At 34.6% G+C, this 20,510-nt stretch overlaps 2 protein-coding genes across 4 annotated transcripts; both read right to left on the bottom strand.

The window, feature by feature from the left end:
* Positions 1 to 598: 598 nt before the first annotated feature.
* LOC113042487 (protein CIP2A homolog) lies at positions 599 to 11,381 on the bottom strand. 3 transcript variants are annotated; one of them, XM_026201376.1, is made up of 21 exons: positions 11,248 to 11,381; positions 9,937 to 10,084; positions 9,730 to 9,845; positions 8,663 to 8,757; positions 7,718 to 7,814; positions 7,493 to 7,615; positions 7,219 to 7,364; positions 7,052 to 7,127; positions 6,661 to 6,888; positions 5,703 to 5,862; positions 5,375 to 5,516; positions 5,058 to 5,157; positions 4,853 to 4,971; positions 3,514 to 3,703; positions 3,281 to 3,355; positions 3,086 to 3,196; positions 2,474 to 2,670; positions 2,257 to 2,370; positions 1,723 to 1,805; positions 1,481 to 1,599; positions 599 to 1,325 (listed from the first exon to the last, which is right to left on the bottom strand). In XM_026201376.1, the coding sequence occupies exons 1-21, from the start codon at positions 11,347 to 11,349 to the stop codon at positions 1,173 to 1,175; spliced, it is 2,694 nt and encodes an 897-aa protein (XP_026057161.1). In that variant the 5' UTR covers positions 11,350 to 11,381; the 3' UTR covers positions 599 to 1,172. The 3 variants fall into 3 exon arrangements, with proteins under 3 accessions (XP_026057161.1, XP_026057164.1, XP_026057162.1); XM_026201379.1 differs by having other exon boundaries at positions 3,281 to 3,349; XM_026201377.1 differs by having other exon boundaries at positions 9,730 to 9,842.
* Positions 11,382 to 12,726: 1,345 nt separating this feature from the next.
* On the bottom strand, positions 12,727 to 20,236 carry LOC113042488 (SH2 domain-containing protein 1B-like). Its single transcript, XM_026201380.1, has 4 exons — positions 19,859 to 20,236; positions 13,805 to 13,868; positions 13,516 to 13,696; positions 12,727 to 13,420 (listed from the first exon to the last, which is right to left on the bottom strand). Exons 1-4 carry the CDS (start codon positions 19,990 to 19,992, stop codon positions 13,377 to 13,379), a joined length of 423 nt encoding a protein of 140 aa, XP_026057165.1. The 5' UTR covers positions 19,993 to 20,236; the 3' UTR covers positions 12,727 to 13,376.
* Positions 20,237 to 20,510: the final 274 nt, after the last annotated feature.

Genomic DNA, 20,510 nt, shown 5'->3' with positions numbered 1-20,510 from the left:
GAAGAATCTCCATAGTGGAGTTTTTAAGAATAGCTTCTGCTATTTCCAGTTATATGTGAAGCTGCTTTGAATAAAGTAATATAGAAACGTAACTTCTCAGTATCATTTCAAAGTACGTGGTTTGTGGTTACTGATGTATCTGCCACTAAAACGGAGTTTAGATTCTGACAATCTTTGAGAACATTCAAACAGTCAAGTGAGGTAAGTAAAAAAAAAAGAAAAAAAAAAAGAAAAAGAAAATTCATAATCAGAGATCAGAAAAAGTCCCAGAGCCAATGTGTGGAATTTCTTTTTTTTCTTTTTTTTTTTTACACAGACGTATCTGTCATGATCATTCGGCTGAAAAACAGCTTGTCAAAACATCTATGAAAATATGTAACAAATCTGGTTCTGTAGAACAGAAAGTTAAAACAGGAGGAGCCATTTAAACACTGAAACTAATGGTTAGATTACAAGTCAAGCCCATAAAACTACAAAATACTTTTGTTTAATGAAAGAGACACTTTACTCATATTAAATAAACAGACACGGTCTTCAGTGATTTTTAAAGGCCTAAATGAAGATATAATTTTAACCAGGAAGTCGTACCTTTCACATGAATGACCCTAATAAAGCACAGTGTAATAATCCTTATCAATTATGAAACTGAAAGAACACAGAACATGTTTTTTTGTTGCTCAAGACGTCTCCGCAGTAATCCAAATTAATGCTGTGGCAAGCAGCTGTAAAACATCTACAGAAACAAAGGAACATGTCTAGTGATAGACATCTGGAGAAAAACAATGAGGGAAATACATTTAAAGAGTTAATGAATGGATAACTACTCTTATTTATTAAAAAAATGAAAAAGGGAAAATTGAAATAGTGTGTCACAATCTTTAAACAGTGTTTGTAAAGTGCCCTCTGGTGGCCAAAGATTAACATTTAAAGTCTTCACATTACATCAACATCTGAATAATTTCAGATAATGAATGAAATCCAAAATGATAGCAGACATCAAAAAAAGTTCTACAGACATTTATTCATTCACTTATACACATAAGAACATGAATGTAAGAAAACAAACAAAGTGTACAGATTAAAAGTGACAAAACAGATCAAATAAGTTATTTTCATTTCATGATGCAGGTGAAATATTTCTTGGCTTGATGGTGTAAATGAATATGTACGAGTCACAGAGAGAGGTTGGCGGTGGCGTCACCCTTGAGTTTGCCGCTGCTGAGACTGTGTATCATGGCGATCATTTGTGTGTGTTTGCTCAGCTCTTCCTCCATCTTCTCCAGCTTGGCCTCTAGCTGGGATTTCTGCAGCTCCAGAGAAGAAGCCTACCAAATGAGCAACAGAAAACACGCTGAATCATTATGAAGCCTACCCGACCACTGGAATAACAGGAATTAAACAGTAAAAATAAAAAATTTTGTTTCATCATGGCACATTGATTTGAGACTGATTGATAGGTTTGAGTGAATGTTGATGGCACCTTGATACTGGTGTCCTTCCTGGCTTGCTCGGTCTTATTAAGCTCTTTCCTGAGGATGGAAATATTCTCCTCCATCTCATGGATCTGCTCTTCTTGTCTCCTTACATTATTCTCAAGACCTGGTAACAAAAACAGAAAGAGGGTCTATAGTATACTTCACACCAAATGCATAAGTTTGTATGACTGAAACAGCAGAAAGAGCATAACACCCATGCCAGATTCATTCCACTGCTTTTTCTCACCTGTTATGTTTCTCTCTTTCTCCAGCACGTCTGTCTTCAGGCACTTTATCTGCTGTTCTTTTTCTGCCATCTCTGCAAGAGTCCTGAGCAGGCAAACGTGAAATGACTCATTCATAGGTCATTCAACATTTTTTTATTTTATAATAATAATAATATAGTTATTATTATTACTATTATTATTACTACTACTACTATTATTATGATCCATTCACAGGTGACAAGTAGCACAGTTCAACTTATTATTATTATAATTTCATTTCTTTTAAATGCAGTTGATAATATTAATAATTTTGTGGCATGAAGCTTAACCTAACTCCAATAAATAGTAATATAATAATTGTAAATAAGGATGATAATATTAATAATTCATACAAAAATGATATAAATATATATAATCCCCATGAATAACAACTTAATCATAATAATAACAATAATTATTATTATTGATATGAAGAATGGCATAAAGCATAAAATATTATTATTAGATGTTAAAATTAGAGTAAAAAATGCCTGACATTCAATTCAAAAACTGACCTCTCCTGTTGGAGTTTTAATCCCTCATTGGACTTTCTCAGCCCCTCGGCCTGCTGGGTAAGTGAGATATGGGCGGCCTGCAGTTCCTTCAGCATCCCCTCACTTTTGTCATACCTAAAAAAAAAAAAAAGTGAGAAAAAAAAAAAAGAGGTTGCTTATCTGTAATAAAACATCTGACCTATCCATTCGTGAGTGTGTGTGAGAGAGGAACACTGACCTACTGAGCAGCTGGTTGTAGGTGCCCTTCAGCTCCTGATGCTGGTCAGCCACTTCCTGCAGACGGCCGTTGTGCTCCAGGAGCTGCTGGCTGTCAGATTTCAGCCTCTCGACCTCCAACAGGTGATCATTCAACTCCGCCTGCAGACCCTCTTTCTTCCGCTCTGTGTCTTTAAGTAGAGATGCCAATTTACGTGCCTAGAAAGGAGAAAGATTGAGAGCAGCAATAAAAATATTAAACAGTTTTACAAATAAAAAATGTGCTCAGATGCACATTAACATTTAAGTCTACCATAGTGAAAATACCATGGACCAAAAACAGTTTTCAACATTGATAATACTAAGAAATGTTTCTTGAGCAGCAAATCAGCAGAACGATTTTTGAAGGATCATGTGAAACAAAACAAAAAACTCACAGGAATAAATTACATTTTTAAGAATATTAAAACTCCTTTAAATGAAAATATAGTTTTTACAATATTACCATTTTACTGTATTTTTATTTTATCAGAAATGCAGGTTTGGTGAGCATAAGATAGATATAAGATATATATAGCAACTCAAAAAACATATGTGCATATAGAAAAAATAATAATAATAAATTGTGTGTAACCTCAGCTTCCGCCTGAGCTCTCTGACAGCGGTATTGAGCAATCAGTCGATCCGCCTGTGACAGCGCGAGTGCTTTGGCCTCCAAAAGGTCCTGCAGACGGCTCTCTTTACACTATACATACAAAAGCAAATATAAAAAAAGTCAGCACATGTTACATATACAAACAAGAAGTTCCTCCATAACTTGGTCACTCACCGCAAGTGCTGAAAGCTTCTGTTCGTACACATCAATGATCTCTGACATGTGTACATCTTTGACTTTCTCCTGTAACTGAGATGCTACAACATTAGAGATAAACAAGCATGCCATCCACTTGTGGCCACGTTTCTACTGTCAGTCTGGAACTACATGCAACTAAGCCCATGACGGAATGTCTACAGACACTGAGGTCACAGAACTAATGAGTCAGGTTCAGACAAATACAATACCTCCACTCCGTTCTGAAGCTTCTCGATGAGGCTGTCGATACTTTGGCAAGCAGAACCTGAAGGTTCAGCATGCATCATGGGAAAACTCTTCCCAACAAAAGACACATCTTCGCTAGCAGGACTGCTCCGGATTGACAACTCGCTCTCCTTCTGACAGTATGCATTATTGGCAGCAATACTGTCCCCCAGACTTAAAACAAAAGTGACAGAGAAACATTTACTTTCATAATGCCAATATTTGTTTCTAAATAAATATAGGAACAAATATTTGGGCTTAGCAAGGGTGTATTAAATTGATAAAAAGTAAAAACATTTATAATGCTACAAAAGGTTTATATTTCAAATAAATGCTGTTCTTTTTTAACTTTCTATTTATAAACACACCAAAGCCTCTACAAAAACATTAAGCAGCACAACTGTTTTCAACATTAATAATACTAAGAATTTATTCTTGAGCAGCAAATCAGAATATAAGAATGATTTCTGAAGGATCATGTGACTGAAGACTGGAGTAATGATGCTGAAAATCCAGCTTTGCCATCACAGAAATATATAACACATTTTAAAATACCCAGTTAACCCAGTTATACGTACATCAATAATATTTACTATATATATATAATATATAAAATATATTGTTTTACTGTGTTTTTGATCAAATAAATGCAGCTTTGGTGAAACATTATCAAAATTTTTCAAATAATCTGTTTATAGCATGAAACATTATTGGAATCTTTATTTTTTATTTAAAATGCTTACGCACAGGGGTGGACTGGGACAAAAAAAATCATCACTGGTCCATTTTTTGGTTCAGGCGGCCCACCACCACTTCAATACGCAAACACACACACCTATATATATATATATATATATATATATATATATATATAAAAGTCACACTTTTTTTAATAGTTTGGCTGGTCCTGCGACTTATAGTCAGGTGCGACTTATTTATCAAAATTAATTTGACATGAACCGAGAGAAATGAACCAATAGAAAACATTACCGACTACAGCCTAGGCCATTGCGTCGGCCCATTGGGAAAATGCGCGGTAGCGGTACACCCGATTACCAATCCAGCCCTGCTTATGCATAAAATATGAATACTTTGGATTTCCAGTTTAAGTATGAGCAACAATAATGCCTTAGCGAGCACCCTTAAATTAAAATGAAAACAATTTCAAATTGATATCAAATTATTTTACCATAACTTCACTCATAAGCTGATTAAGCTGATAGTCACATTATTTTGAACTTCAACCGCCTGAACAGTCATACTGAAAGTTTTGAGACCTCAGAGTAAATGTTCACACAGTGGCTGTGTGTTCTGTTCACTCACATGACAGAGGGGAAGTCGGGGAGTGGGGCCGCTTCCAAAAGTATGCGTAGGGCGACCTGCACATGCTCTCTGCAGTTTGAGGTCATAGCTAATGATATAGGCGTCACTATGCGCTGGTCCTGCACGCAAGGGAAAAAAGAGGCTATGAATAACTGATACAGAGATACAGAAAGGGCAGCAAGGAAACGTAGCGTACATCTTGTACCTGTAAGATCCTGTAGAAGGACGCCTCCATGTCTGGCATCTGCTGTTTAAAGTGGCTCATCAGTTCCAGAGTCTTCAGTACCACTTTAGAGCACACCTGACTAGAGATGCACAAGGAGACTTTTTTTTTTTTTTTTTTGGAAGGACAATTTTTCAAGGATTGTGTGAAAGCTGTGCCATCAAATTAATAAATTAGATTTTAAAATCGAAAAGTTATTTTAAATTGAAATTTCACAATATTACTGTGACATTTTGATTGAATGGTACTGTAAGTGTCACTTTCTCACAAACAATATTACTTCCAAAACGTTTCATTACCTGAGCTGGTAGTTGGAGGTAGTACAGGTGGACCCAGAGAGGTCCTGACTGTAGGACAGCAGAAGCTCCACCTGTGAGACACACACTTCAGGGCTGAGCCGCTGGGACACCAGCATCCTCAGAGCATCGTCGCCGCAAAGCAGTAAAAGAGTCAAGGATATCTATACTATTACAGTAGAATCGGACAATCACAATCCATTCATAAGCCAGGCTAACTAATTATCTGATATTTGCTCATATCGATTGGCTACTAACACTAGCCCATCAAACAGACAGCTTGTCCATTGAGGTTGGTTGAAGTGTGATTATTTGTGCCTAACGAGGATATCGAGCAGAAAGTCTACGACGCGACCTGCACGTAGACAGTGTTTCTTTAGCAGCTGCTCTCCTTCAGTAGAGTCTGGAGACTGCAGCAAAACCAACACCTCCTGCAGAAGGAGCTCTACAAACGACTGAGCTGAGCTGCACAGAGACGAATCGATTGCCTCCTGGGTGAACACAAGCACAGACTTACAGATTATTAGGGCAGAATGTCACTAACATTACAAAGAACCAAATATTTGCCTATGGCATGGATTCCTAATTCATTACAGAAAAAAAATATTATAGAAATGTAAAATAATTTAATAGAAAAATTGTAACAATGGCAAAAACAAATCTACAATAAGGCACCAATTCTTAACAACTAATTAGTTAACATGAATAAAGAAAAAAAGAAAAAACTTTTTTCAATATATATAATACATTTTAATATTTAATATATTATTAAAATGAAAAGCTGTATCTGATCATATTATTCAATGGACCTGAGAAAACAATTAAATTTAAAGACATACAATTCTCATTTTGTTAATCTTTAAAAACACCCATAAAATTTAATCACAAATTATATTTAAAAAAAATAATAGTACTGTTAAATGTAATCTTTAAGAAATCCCAAAATGTATATCAAGTTTCATACTGTGTATTATAATGTTATGCCTTTAGAATTAAGTTTAGTGTTGTTACTGTTTAATTTCTATAAAATTGGCTACAAAATACATCCAGATTTGTAACGTTGTATTATGTATATATTATATATTATGTATTGGCTACAAAATAACACTTGTAATGTTGGTACATGTCTATTTTGTGCACAAAACATCTTAGGAATTTTTCCTGCCACTCTTACATTTAGGTTATTCAGTGGAGTGTTTATTAGGCGCTATTTTTTGTAAAATTGTTTTAGAACAAAATGCATTCTGAAAAGGATTATTTGAATTGACTGAATTGAAACACTGGCATACTTCAAAAAGCTCAGCCAGCAGGGACAGAGCCTGCATGTAGCACTGCTCTGGACCATCCAGAGGTGACGTAACCCAGTGGATGAGTGCTAAACTCGGTTCAGACCCTCGAGCTTGAACACCTTTTCTAGTAGCAGGCTGCAGTCGAGGGGCTGGAGGTCGGAGCACGCTCTCACAGATGAGCTTACGCAGGACAGGGACTGAGCACATAGAAACCAGCAGCTCCATAACCTGCACAGACAAGAGCTTATGACTATCTGCACCAGACTGGACAAGAAATTCAAGACCTTTTGTCTACAAACTAATGTTTAAAGGTTTGAAATGACACATATCTTGCCTAAAAAAAATGTGTTACTTGAAAAACAAAAATTATGTGAAAAAAATGACAGTTGACCTTTGATGCAGTATCAGGATGTTTGTTGTGTAAGAGCCCAAGAACTTCAGACAGACAAACTGAGAGGTGTTTATACCTAGCGTGAGAAAAAAAAAAAAAGGTGTTCAGACAACTAGAAAGTAAAGTTACATTTAAAACAGTGCCTTCAAGCACCAATAAACACATACTTGGTCAGGTAATCAGCAATTTTGGGGTTTTTCAGGAGATCCACTAACAAGTCCACAGCATAATTCCTGGTTAATGTGCCATCTCCATTGACAGTGATGTTAAATATTAGCTGAAAGGTCTGATGAATGTTCTTTGCATTAAATAGCTGCAAAAGAAAAGAAAAAAAAACCTGAAGTGTAAAATAAGTACAAGACCACAAGTTTCCAGCCACAAGACAAAATGATGAAAAAGATATGCAGGCTAACCAACATCAACGCTACATCTCAAAATCACCTTCTGCCCAACTTCTTCATTTAGAGTCAAACTTGATAATATGGACAGCGCAAACACGACCACAGTCAAACAGTTGTGACACAGGAAATTTATCAAGGCTCTGTAGAAAGCCTTCACATTGCTCTGAAAAAAAAAGGGGTAGATAAAATATTCATCAGCAGGTTAGTTCACCAACAAAACTTCTAGGAGTTCATACTGAGAGATCATCCTGATGCCGGTTCTGACCTGAGATTTGATGTGTGACTGCACAGAGATGTCATGTCGACAGAGGTTGGCCATTAGTCCCAAGCAGGCCTTTACAATGTCATCATTACTTGACTGGCTAAAGACAATCATAAAAAGCGTTATATTTCATGCATAGTTTTAAATGATAAGTAAATAAATAAAAACTATGTTCTTATTAGTATATTCGCATCAAATTCTGTTAAGTTTTGCTTGCAATAACCAGTGCTGTGCAATAGTTGAATGCATATTGGAGCTTAAAAAGGGTGCTGCTATAAAAAAAAACGTTTCAGTTCAGTTTTGTGGTTTTCCACAACCTCTAGCATGTCAGCTTCCTTTTCACAGGCAAAACTTGTGACCACTTGTGAATGTCATGATTGTATTGACGACTCTGAATGATGATTCTTAATATCAAAGACATGAACAGTTTTAGTGTTTATTACACTGTGGCATGAAAAAAACAACAACTTCTGGACACTTTCCATGATGCAATTAAAACGTTTTTTGAGAGTGAAGGTTTTATGCTCACAGTGGCTGCATTTATTTGATCAAAAATACATTGAAAACCGTAATATTGTTCACAAATTAGTATAATTTAAAATGACTTTACTTATTATGTAATGTATGCCTGTGATGGCAAAGCTGAATTTTCAGCATCATTACTTCAGTCTTCAGTGTCACATGATCCTTCAGAAATCATTCTTATATGCTGACTTGGTGCTTTATAAACATTAAGCAGTTGTTACGCTTTTGTGGAAACCGTGATACACTCATTTCAAAAGAACCACATTCATTTAAAACAGACAATGATTTATTCTTATTTTTGAACAATTTCATGCACCCTTGCTGAGTAAAAGTATCGATGTATTTTCTGAAACTTTTGATCAGTACTGTACAACAAACAAACATCTATGCACAAAGCAGAAAAGTGAATGTCGTGGGTCTTACACATGTTGCATTAGGAAGCTGATGAGTTCATGGATGTGAGAGGCACAATGCTGAGTCCTCACGCTGTAGGTCAGTCGCTGCAGCACATTAAGGCACTGTGGAGAGCATTAGAGATATTATTCATATGACCACATAAAGTAATTTTCATTTTTTTAATCCATCAATTTTGGATTACTTAACTCAATTTAGAGAAATAAAAACACCTTGAAAAACATCTGTGCAATCTGTGTAGTGACATTTAAAGTCTGTGTGGACCTGAAGTTTCCACTGGCGTAACATTAGTATAGGGATGTATTTCCAACTGAAACTAAATATTTAATAGAAGGCAGAATTTAATTTTAGCACACCTCCCTGCCATTGCTCATTCACAGTAAACTGACAATTGGAGGGGCGTGGTTAAGGAAAAAATCTGTCAAACTGATGTCATCAGAGAAGGAATGCCATTCCATAGAAGATGCAAAATGTTTTTTCAGTGGATTAACTTGCACAAATAGTTGTCTGCGTCAAGACTAGTAACATGCACTAACAAAGTGAATAGAGTGCATTTTGATTTCATGCAGACTTAATAAAGTGATTCATATACTACCATTCAAAAGTTTGGGGTCAGAAAAAAGTTTTATATACATTTTATAAGAAATTTCTAATTTTATTCAGCAAAGACAAAAAGGGACAGTTATGGAATTTACACTGTTACAAAATATTTTTATTTTAAATAAAAACTGTTCTTACTTTCTATTCACATTTCTGCAAAGATAATAAGCAGCACTTTTGTTTTCAAAAACAATAAAAGATAAACTTCTTAATCACCAAATCAAAATATAAGAATGATTTCTGAAAGGTCATGTGATGTGAGAGTGAAGATTTGAATAATGATGCTGAAAATTCAGCTCTGCCATGACAGGAAAAAATAAATGTAAAAATATATTACAACAAAAACCAAGTTACTTTAAACATTGAATGGCATCAATCATATAAACATTGCTCAGTTATAAAAATATGCACTTAAAAAAAACACTGCATGTTTTTTGAAGTGCAGACTTCGTCTTAAAAAACTGCATTCCTCTCACCTGCAGCACAAGAGGCTCTTCTGGTGTGCTTCTGTTGCAGTGGATTATGGATGCCAGCGTGCCAGTAAAGTTGTAGCTGCTGTGAAGAGCCTCTCTAGCCTCACCATCAGAAGCTGCTGGGTCATTAAGAAATGTACATGCATGGGTATAAATAACAGATGACACAATTATGAAATGACTGTGGAACTACAATAAAAGTTTTAGTACCGAATTGTGCCAGCAGGGATATAATGGATCCCGTCAGTGCGTGACTGGTGTTGGGATCTCCAGCTACTTCCATAAGTCCACTCAGACACTCGCTGGGCAGAACCTGACCGGAAAACAGCACTCCACCACATTTCAGCCCTGAAACATCCTGTGAAATTAAAAGTAACTATTGAAATGTTGGGTATTTTATATTAAGAAGGAAATAACGTCTATTACACATTTTTTGTCACTTTCGACCACAATGGGTTTGATGAATCAGTTTCTGTATTTTCCAGATATCTGTTATTACTGAAAAGATTCACAATGAGCAATTTACAGAAAAACAAACATGTATGTATATATATATTATATATATATGTTTTCATTCTTTTGATGATTGAATCTGAACTGATTCTGTGCTAATGTTATGAGCGGGTAAACCGAAGGCTTGAATCAAGGGCAATCTTCGCAAATGACGCCATTACGTTGAGCGCAAAAGAACCGGTGAACCGCTTTCTTCAACCGATTTATTGAATTGAACTGTCCGAAAGAACTACTGGTGATCTGAACACCGATGCAACCGGTTCTTGACTCGTGAACGAGTCATTATCTGGCTCGGCTCTGTGTTCATCTCTCTCTTCACATCAGTTCAGTCAGTGTACTGTTTGAGTACATTAATTACTCCGGGATATTGGTTTGTTTGAACTCAGAGGGAGTGTCAGCCACATTAAAAAAGTTATGGAACATTTGTGGATTAATGTTTATTGGAGATGCAAACCGTTTAAAATGATTCAGTTCGATTTGGTGAACTGGTTCAAAAAGATCCGGTTACATCAAATGATTCGTTCACGAACCGGATATCAGAAACTTCTTTGTTTTGAACTCTCTCTCACAACAGACACGGAAGAGAAGACAATGCTGAATAAAGTCGTAGTTTTTGCTATTTTTGGACCAAAATGTATTTTCAATGCTTCAAAAAATTCCAACGGACCCTCTGATGTCACATGGACTACTTTGATGATGTTTTTCTTACCTTTCTGGACATGGACAGTATACCGTACACACAGCTTCAATGGAGGGACTGAGAGCTCTCGGACTAAATCTAAAATATCTTAAATTGTGTTCCGAAGATAAAAGGAGGTCTTACATGTTTGGAACAGCATAAGGGTGAGTTATTAATGACACAATTTTCATTTTTGGGCGAACTAACCCTTTAAACTGTGTTCCGAAGATAAATGGAGGTCTTACTGGTTTGGGACGACATGAGGGTGAGTTATTAATGACATAAATATGATTTTTGGGTGAACTATCCCTTTAAATGGTCTCACTCACTTCAATGTGTTTCTGCAGCTGGGATGAATTTAAAGCGCTTCTGTTATTTCTGTACTGTCGAATGGCCAACAGAAGAGACTTCAGGCAGGTCGATACATCCATCTTCACACCCAAAGACGGTCAACGACGGGCTGAAACTAAAAATATTAACTGATATGAGGGAACATATCTGAACAGTTTCGCGGCAGGTAACGTAAACATACGTTACTGTAGGCTATGCTAGTTGATAATAGACGCTGTTACTGAGATTAAATAACATATATATCGTATTCTCTCCCATACAGTGTTTTCATCGAGCATGGAAGTGACTTCTGTTCTAATAATGATATTTACTAGTATGTTATTCTACGTAGTATTTATTCAAAAGCTTACATTAAGTTCCCCACTGTCCGCTACAACAGCAACTTCCTCCCGCTAACACTTCGAATCGCCGGAAGAGTTCATTATACAAAAGGCGAGGGGGGAAATGGAAACATTTATGACTATATCAAGATATTTAGGTTTAAAGCATAGTGCAAAAATATTTTAAGATTCTCCACAACTCTTATTTATTGAATCAGTGGATTCTTTCTTTTGCTTGTTTTATGTTAATCTCTCTTTTTATGTTCTTAAGAAAAGTTTATACCCCCTTTCTGTGAAGAATGGTTGAGAGGCGGTATTCGACGACGTCCTGTATGTACGTCATAGTTGGGGTATGTGTACTGTTTTTTCAATGAAAGAGATTTCGTTTGAACTTGTTCCATCAATACCAGAGCCAACGGCTCTGATCAATACTATTCAGTGAAAACCTTTATTGTGTCAAAATTGTAATTAAGCATATGTGAACTTTACATTCTGTGATTCACAACCACAAACTGTCTTGCATCTTTTTGTATAGTGTGTTCATATAAGAAAACTCTGGCGAAACATCTGCCAGTTCATTGTAGACTTCATACACAATGACTTTGAGCTTTTCTTTAAGGATGTTTTGTTTGTAATTTTCACTTTTGCAAAGCGATATTGAAATGTTTACTTTCTACACCACTTAATTATTTTGCTTGCAAAATATTTTATCCACAAATGGACAAATCATTTTGGCTACCAACAAATCATTTTGGCTACCAACAAGAAAATACCACCAAACTCATTAGAAAGCACTTCATATTGAAAAATGTTATTAGATTTATAAACTGTAAATACAATATACAGATACACAGTCTCTAAAAAAAAAAAAAAAAAAAAAAAAACAGATAAAAAAAATATGTACAATAAAAAAAAGTCTTCTTGTCCTTAAATTATGAACAGGTCATCAAGCACAAAATATAAACCTAATATTTCTCTCCCATCCAGATTAGTACTACAATTCCAACCAACAAGACTTTATCGGCCAGTGACAACCCATTGACTTTAAAAGTCTGAGGCCACATTAAAAATATACAACCAAGTTTTAGAATTTCTAGAATGTTGTAAAATAAATAAACAATATTTAATATTTTGCAATATTTTTAGGACACTGAATCAAACATGTGATACTGACCATGTGAGCTCCTCTGTACATTAAATAATTTGTCATTAAAGCAATCCCAAATACCAATACATTCTGAAAACCATGTTAATTTTTCAAATTAACTTTTCACTCAATTGATTATGATACTATAGTGTGTAACAGATTACACTAAAATCCTATTAAAGCCTATTTCTGCCACAGAAAAAAAAAAAATACAAATTTGAAAAAAAGTTTTGATTTTTTCCTTGCATTTCTTTTTGTCACAATTCTCATTTCTTCAGAACTGCATGAAATAAACTCAGAATTCTGAGGTATAGATTTTGAATTTATATCTTGCAATTCTGACTTTTCCTTAGAATTATGAAACATCGGAATTGTGAGATGAAAAGTTTTAATAACCTCTTTATTCCAAAGCAGAAACAGGCTTTCATTAAATTCACACAATTACAGCATTAATGTATGCATTTTCCATGCATAAAAACATAACCATGCTAAAATGTGTTTCAAGTAATAAGAATCCACGTGCATTTCCCATATTTGAGATGAACATGGCCTGAAAGTTCTCAGAAACAGTAATAGCATATCTATATTGTTCATATTAGCTGATCCAGTTATCCAGTCAGACCGTCACATTGTAATTAAATCAGTCCGGCAGAACAACAACATAGTCCCCTGAGAAGTCAACATCTGAGAGAGACAAAAACAAGTGTTCACAGTTAATTTGTGTAAAATGTAATGTCCCATAATTGCTAATGTCTTGTATTGTAACAGTTGACACTCACTTTCATAGTCATTTTCCTCGTTAGGCACTAGTGGTTCTGCACATTGCATTGGCTGATCTTGCAGCGTTTTTCTTTTCAGGGAATGGCATAAGTGTGTTGCAAGTCCTTTATTCTTTTGCTTGTAATGATGAATAAGATCCTTCAACGTCTCGAAAAACTTCTCCTCTACACCTGAGCTAGCCTGAAACAAATTGTGGTGTGATATAAGAATAAATTTTTGATTCATTCATATTTATATATTTATTCATATCTGTTGGCAAACCAATGCAAATTAATTAGATTATCCTACCTGTAGAGTGAAAAGGCCAGTGTGGGTCTGGAGGATCCTGTAGGTATAGACCACTTTTTGTTTGCTGTAAAAATGCATAAATAAGTAAATAATTAATAAAGTGAACATACAGGTGTTCATAAACATTAAATCATACATTTAAAAACTTGAATTATAGCAGACTATGACCTTGGGGGTTTGATAGTCAGGTTTTCCCACACACTTTTTTGTGAAAAGTGGGGACATCCCATAGGTGTAATGGTTTTTTTACTGTAGAAACTGTATGGCCCTACACCAACCCTACACCTAACCCTAACCCTCACAGGAAACTTTGTGCATTTTTACTTTCTCAAAAAAAACTTCATTCTGTATGATTTATAAGCATTTTGAAAAATGAGGACATGGGTTATGTCCTCATAAGTCACCCTCTCCTTGTAATACCTGTGTCATACCCATGTCATTATACAGAGTTGTGTCCTGATATGTCACAAAAACATGCGCGCACACACACACACACACACACATATATCCGATGTTGTTTCTCATTTTATTTTATTTTTTTATTTTTTCTGAGCCCATTGGCAGACATATGTTCTTGTTTTGAACCGGAATTAATCCATTTCTCATCTTATGCCATTTTGAAGAATTAAATGTATATTGATTTCAGAATCTTTGTACATTTGCACAGGAAAACAAGACAGAACTAATGATGAAGAACTAATGATGAAGTACTTTTAGGGTTTTACGCTAAAGTGTACATAGCTCTTAGTGTGAAATGACAGTGGAAGCTTAGTTGGCGAACGTTGCGAAGTTAACTTTCAATTGCAAAAACTTTACAGAGTTAACTTTAGATGTCTAACATTACCCACTGTTTCCCGCTTGTCCCGTCATTTTCCTCTAACTCGGTGAATTACACCTGATTTATTTAGAACAAACCAGACCTAGAGATCGTTGAAACAATAAAAAGACAAATCAAGAGGGTTAATGTGAGTTTTATTTTGTTTCTTTTGAATTGGAATATAGTGTGTTTTACCATGGTCCGCGAGATAAAATTATTGAATTTGCTAATGAGGTCTGGAAGGTGTTAAGGATCATATGATAAATAAAATGTCTCTGTAGGGATTCTTTCCATAATGTTCGATCTGAGCCTGTTACCAATAAATGATACTATTGTAATAGACGACTGTGCTCCAACTGCTAAAAAGATTTGCAGTCTGTGACTGTTTCCAGGATGATGTCAAAAATCAACAAAACAAGGCTTAAAAATACTTAATTTTCATTTCCAGCGTATATAGGTGATTTGAGCTTCAATAGATTTTAATTAATTTAGGCAGGAGACCCATTTCTGTAGTGTTGCGATTGCAAAGACACATAATGATTAATTAAAAATATGAATAAAGGTACAAATTGCCTTTATCAGAGTTAATAATGATCTATTAGTCAACAAAGACCCATGCATGTACGCAAAAAAAAAAGGATGTTACAATTTTTAGAAACAGAAGCTTATCATGTTTTACTATATGTTAGATGTACTGTTGGTATGAATTAAATACAGTGATGTGTTAACTTATACATCCTCAACAAGCGACACATAATATAATAAAATGTATTTTGATTTCTTACAGCTATACAGTGTGGGCCACTTATTTCTGCAGCCTGGGAATGATTTTTCTGTAAGTATTGCTATTTTAATACAAAGCTTTAAAGGGTTACTTCACCCAAAAATGAATCATTAATTAAAATGTTTGTACTCCCTCTGGGTTTTTGTGCAATGACAATATTTTAGATATTTTATTAAGATTGAAATTTTGAAATAATATGCAGTGGGAAAGTATTTTTAAGAGGGAAAAATATCACTGATTGTATTTGACGAGTTGTACTCCTTATACTCATGTTTTATATATAATAGTTACTTCATATTCCGTACTGTGATTCATATTGTTTTTATATATTTAGGTCACAGCAACCCAGGCATACATTGAGGCACAGCAGGTGACACCCAGGCTCATTATGTTTGGTAAGTATGTGGTTTTTGACTACAATTTATTATTTATGTACACACACACACACACACACACACACATACCAATACATATCATACACACAGGAACACACTAATGATACTCACACACTTTGTACAATTACTCACACAAACTCAGACACTCTCACAGATACACACAAACACACTAACACATATACCTACTCATGCACATTCTCACAGACACACACACACACACACGCACAGCTATATCAACAAGTATGTTTATTCAAAGACAACCTTTTATTCACTGTACATACATATTCTCTATGAGTGTGTACCAAAAGTAATATATAAATCGCACCATTTAAGAATGGAGTTCAGTCATTCATGGACTTTGTTGACAATGTTGTTTTTTTAATAAAACAATGTTGTTTTTGTGTTCTTTCATTTTCAGGACATTCAATTGTGACAGCATCCAAGTGGATGCTATCCATTGAGGGAAATGTTCTGTTGGCACTGAACAGCAGTGATAAATTTACTGAATAAATGCCTTTGCAGTGAACTTTGCAAGCTACATCTTCAACATTGAGTACCAGGAGTCTGCTGCTTGTAAATTAGAGCTTGTTCAGGGGCAAGTTAATTTCTATGTGTGTTTCGCTTTTAATGTATTGTATTAAATTATGTTACTCAATCAACGGTAAGAAATAAAAAATGGAGTATGGGAGGAATCTAATTTGAAGTTGAGTGCATTAGTCTTCTTCTTTTTTTTCAAGAATATTTATTAACTGGTATGATAATGCTAACATGTTCCTGGTTCCTGGTTACTGTTACTGTTAGTGGGACACTTGTTGTTCTTTTTAGTTGTTGTTGCTCACTTGTCATTCTTTTACTCAACCCAATCTTCAAGTTCTCTTTTCTTGAATGTTTTTGTTTCATTTACATTTGTGCACACTTAAAGGGATAGTTGACCCAAAAAATGTTAATTCTGTCATTGTTTACCCAACCTCAAGTTGTTCCAAACCTGAATGAATTTCATCCTTTTGTTGAAAACAAAAGGTGATATTTTAAAAATATTAGTAACCAGACAGCTGACGGCACCCACTAGAAAAAATACACCCATAATATTTTTTTTCCTACCATGGAAGTCAACGTCTACCATCAACCGCCTGGTTACCAACATTCTTTAAAATATATTTTTTGTGTTCAACAGAAGGAAAAAGGTTGGAACAAATGGGTGAGTTAATGATGACATAATGTAAATTTTTGGGTCAACTGTCCCTTTAAATACCTGTAAATTGCTGATGCACTGAACATGCAATGATTTTAAATTAAATGGTTTTAATAGTTTAATTGATTGAATATATATATATATTTTTTTTTAAAGAATATTGTGTTGTCTTTTGGTTTGCATGAATTCTGAAGTAGAATTATAATTATAATATAATATAATATTAATAGTTATAATATTAACATTATTAGTAATCATTTTGAAAATTATAGTAATATTTTGCTGTAATGTATAAATATAGATATTACAGTACAATATTATTATTAAACATATTATTAATTAGAAGAAGCAGACTAAAATTAGAAAATCCCATAAAAATACACTAAAATACTGTTTTGTAGAATTACAGTACTGCCTTGTGTACTGTAAATTGAATTACAATATGATACATGTAAATTAAAGTACAGTAACTTGCTGGCAACCATGCTGTCAGTACTGTACTGTACTTTGAAAATACAAGAAAAACAGTGTGTGATCAGAAGGTCTGGATGTTGAGAACAGAGCTATTTTATTTTAAGCATTGTCAATACAATACATTTATATTTATATTTAGAGGCCATATTGTAATTTTTTTTATCATTTAATTTATTCCTTAACTTATTTTTTTTTTTTTACTTGGTCTGAATGCCTTACTTTACCTGCATAAAACCTGCACAACGAAACACTTCTTTTTACAGATTTTTACATGGTTATGGTATACTTTTGAGAGCTGCATCATCAAGATTATAAGTGACTTGCAGGAAATGTTGTGTTATGTTTGGTTAGTCTCGCTGATAAGACCTTCAGTTCCCTCTTCAATGCTTTTTTTAATAGGTGCTTTAAGAAGACTCAAATGAGACACACTCGTTTTAGTGTTGACATTCTTTGATTTTCAAAGTTTAGCCTTTTAGACTGTTAAGATGCTGCCAACAAGAAATATCAACAAGTAAAGCTACTTTACTTTACCATCATTGAAAACAACAGTAATATGTATAAATGATTTGCAATCTTCTTTATGTACTGCAACATTTATTTACCATTCAAAGACTTCTAGAGAACTTATGTTTCACTCATATCATATATTGTCTAAAAACATTCAGAACACACTGAAATTAGAAACTGTAACTCTTGGATCACTGATGTGCAACTGATATTCAATCGCACAGGAATCGTTTCTTAGAATGTAACACAGGTGTCTTCTTGAGAGACATCTGAAGTGCTTCACTGAACATGTGCAATTCAGAATATGAGGAAATGAACAAAATGCAATAAACAAAAATTTCTATATGACTCGATGTAACCTACTTTAAGCAATTAAAAGATGCAAGCAAAATGCAAGAACAGTATATATTATTTGTGAAAGGCCAGGGATTAATTTAATTATTCTGCATCTTCTGACTATACAGCAGGGCTATTCAAATCGTGCCCTGGAGGGCCAATGCGGTGCATAGTTTGGCTCCAACCCTAGTCAAACACACCTGAGCATGCTAATCAGCGTTTTTGGGATCATTAGAAATTCACAGGCAGATTTTGATCAGGGTCGGAGCCAAACTCTGCACCGCATTGGCCCTCCAGGGCAAAATTTGAATAACCCTGCTATACAGTATACTGCTCTGGGCACTGGGCACTGGGCACTTTATTTTATTTTTTATACAGAAAATGTTTAAATTGTATTGCAATTGATAGTCTAAATTTGAGCAGTATACTGTATATGTTTCACTGTATAGTCTATAATATTTTTTAATTTTGTCTGTAATATGTGCCAGAACTACCAGTTCTATTTACCACTGATACAAGCTGCACATTTGCCCTTTTTATAAATGTGCATTTGCAATTGCTTCACCATTTAACTTGCCTAAGCTAATTATTATAGTTTAACAACTGTTCCACTTCAGAGTCAAGTTTGGAGGAAGAAATATATTTTGTGTTTCTGATCCTAAATTGATTCAGCATAATGAAAAACAACAAACAATAACTCAAAATTTAAAAAGGTCAAATTAAGCCACGACATAACATCAGGGCTACTGGCATGAAAGGTGCACATTAGCGTAAGGATTACAAGTAGCTACTTGTTTACAAATTACACATTCACTGCTTCATTTTCCATAAACATTCTGATTATAAAACAATAATTCAAAAATGTACAACTCACTGATTTTTAAGATACAGAAACAAAATATATTCCAATAATTGACCTGCCCTTGGTTTTGAAAGTAACATGCCACTTTGAGTGTAATTAAGGATCATTAGTATAATATTCCTAATACAACTGAACCTTTTGATTTTATCCTTATTTTATACACAAAAATATTTACATTATATTATCACTCACTGCTGCTTAAACTAAATGTCAGTTTATACGGTTTTATAAAACTCCTGGCTGTTTTCAACACTGTCCGATTTTAAAACATTTAAATACTAATCAATAGCAATGTCAGCCTTTATTCTAAAAGATATGTCTGAGTTTATAATTTATCGACATAGTTCCTAATAGCCAGAAGGACAAAATAGGTTTTATTACTTTTAATACATGTGTGATATGCAAAATATAGTTATTTTTCTCAACACAATCAGCTGTCAATGCTTTTTCTGATATTAAACCAATAAAGCAGAAAATCAGTTTAATCCATCCTTTAGTCTTAATTCATGCATTCGTGAATACTAACGACCTATCCATCTTGTATAGGTTGGTGGCAAGGAAATTTGATTAAACTGGAGATTACCATAAATAAAGCATTATTTCAAACTTATTTCTTAATAAAGTCACCAGTTTTTAAAAATAAAATAAAAAAGCAACTACCAATGTGAATAGGAAAGCAATACTCACTACACACAGAGGCAGAGAGCTCCCTGAATGGTCTCGCTTTCCCGAATGAGGTATGTTCCGTCCCGTCCTTTCTTGCCGAGCAGCTCCTCACATCTCTGTTTGCTTATCGGCCCATGATATGCTGGATGATCCATGTTTCACATCGCACGTGCGAGGATCGATGTGTCAGCGCAAGTCTGCTGTTTGCTCAAAGGATACGAAAACGTGACGTATTAAGCCCACAGTTAATTTAATGAAGGGAATCTTCCTTCATGCCCACGTTCAGAAATTCTGATAGACAGCGAGAAGTCTGAGCATTTCCGTCTGAGGCTAAAAAATAATGCACATGCAAACCCAAATGTCACAGGAAGTCGGTTTGGTGTGTGCGTTTGCTTACTAGGCTAATGGTCTTAGGAAGCAAGAAAATGTCAAAATCAACAAGTAGCCTAACCATAAGATCTCTACTGAAGCTCTGTGTAATAGCTACTCTTTTAACTGAACTAAAATGAAATCTATTTTCTATTTGATCTTTGCTTTAAAAAGCTCAAGTTGAAACATTCTGTTAATAAGCTTTCAGACATTTACGAACATTCAAATCAAGTTTTCAGTAGCGTAAACATTGACGAGTTACCTTTTTATTTTAAATAACATTTATTTACAAATTATGCTTTAT

The sequence above is a fragment of the Carassius auratus genome, chromosome 24 (assembly GCF_003368295.1).
Source record: "Carassius auratus strain Wakin chromosome 24, ASM336829v1, whole genome shotgun sequence".
NCBI lineage: Eukaryota > Metazoa > Chordata > Actinopteri > Cypriniformes > Cyprinidae > Carassius > Carassius auratus.
The sequence above is the reverse complement of the archived record's forward strand: the minus strand, read 5'-3'. Positions and strand labels throughout refer to the sequence as shown.

Coding starts and splice junctions, on each gene's coding strand:
- LOC113042487 (XM_026201376.1), bottom strand. CDS start 11,349: ATGGATGTATCGACCTGCCTGAAGTCTCTTCTGTTGGCCATTCGACAG. Junction 5,517..5,702: donor CGTCGTAGACTTTCTGCTCG/ATATCCTCGTTA, acceptor TGACTCTTTTAC/TGCTTTGCGGCGACGATGCT. Junction 5,158..5,374: donor ACCTCCAACTACCAGCTCAG/GTAATGAAACGT, acceptor GTGCATCTCTAG/TCAGGTGTGCTCTAAAGTGG.
- LOC113042488 (XM_026201380.1), bottom strand. CDS start 19,992: ATGGATCATCCAGCATATCATGGGCCGATAAGCAAACAGAGATGTGAG. Junction 13,869..19,858: donor GCTCTCTGCCTCTGTGTGTA/GTGAGTATTGCT, acceptor GCATTTTTACAG/CAAACAAAAAGTGGTCTATA. Junction 13,697..13,804: donor CTGGCCTTTTCACTCTACAG/GTAGGATAATCT, acceptor AATTTGTTTCAG/GCTAGCTCAGGTGTAGAGGA.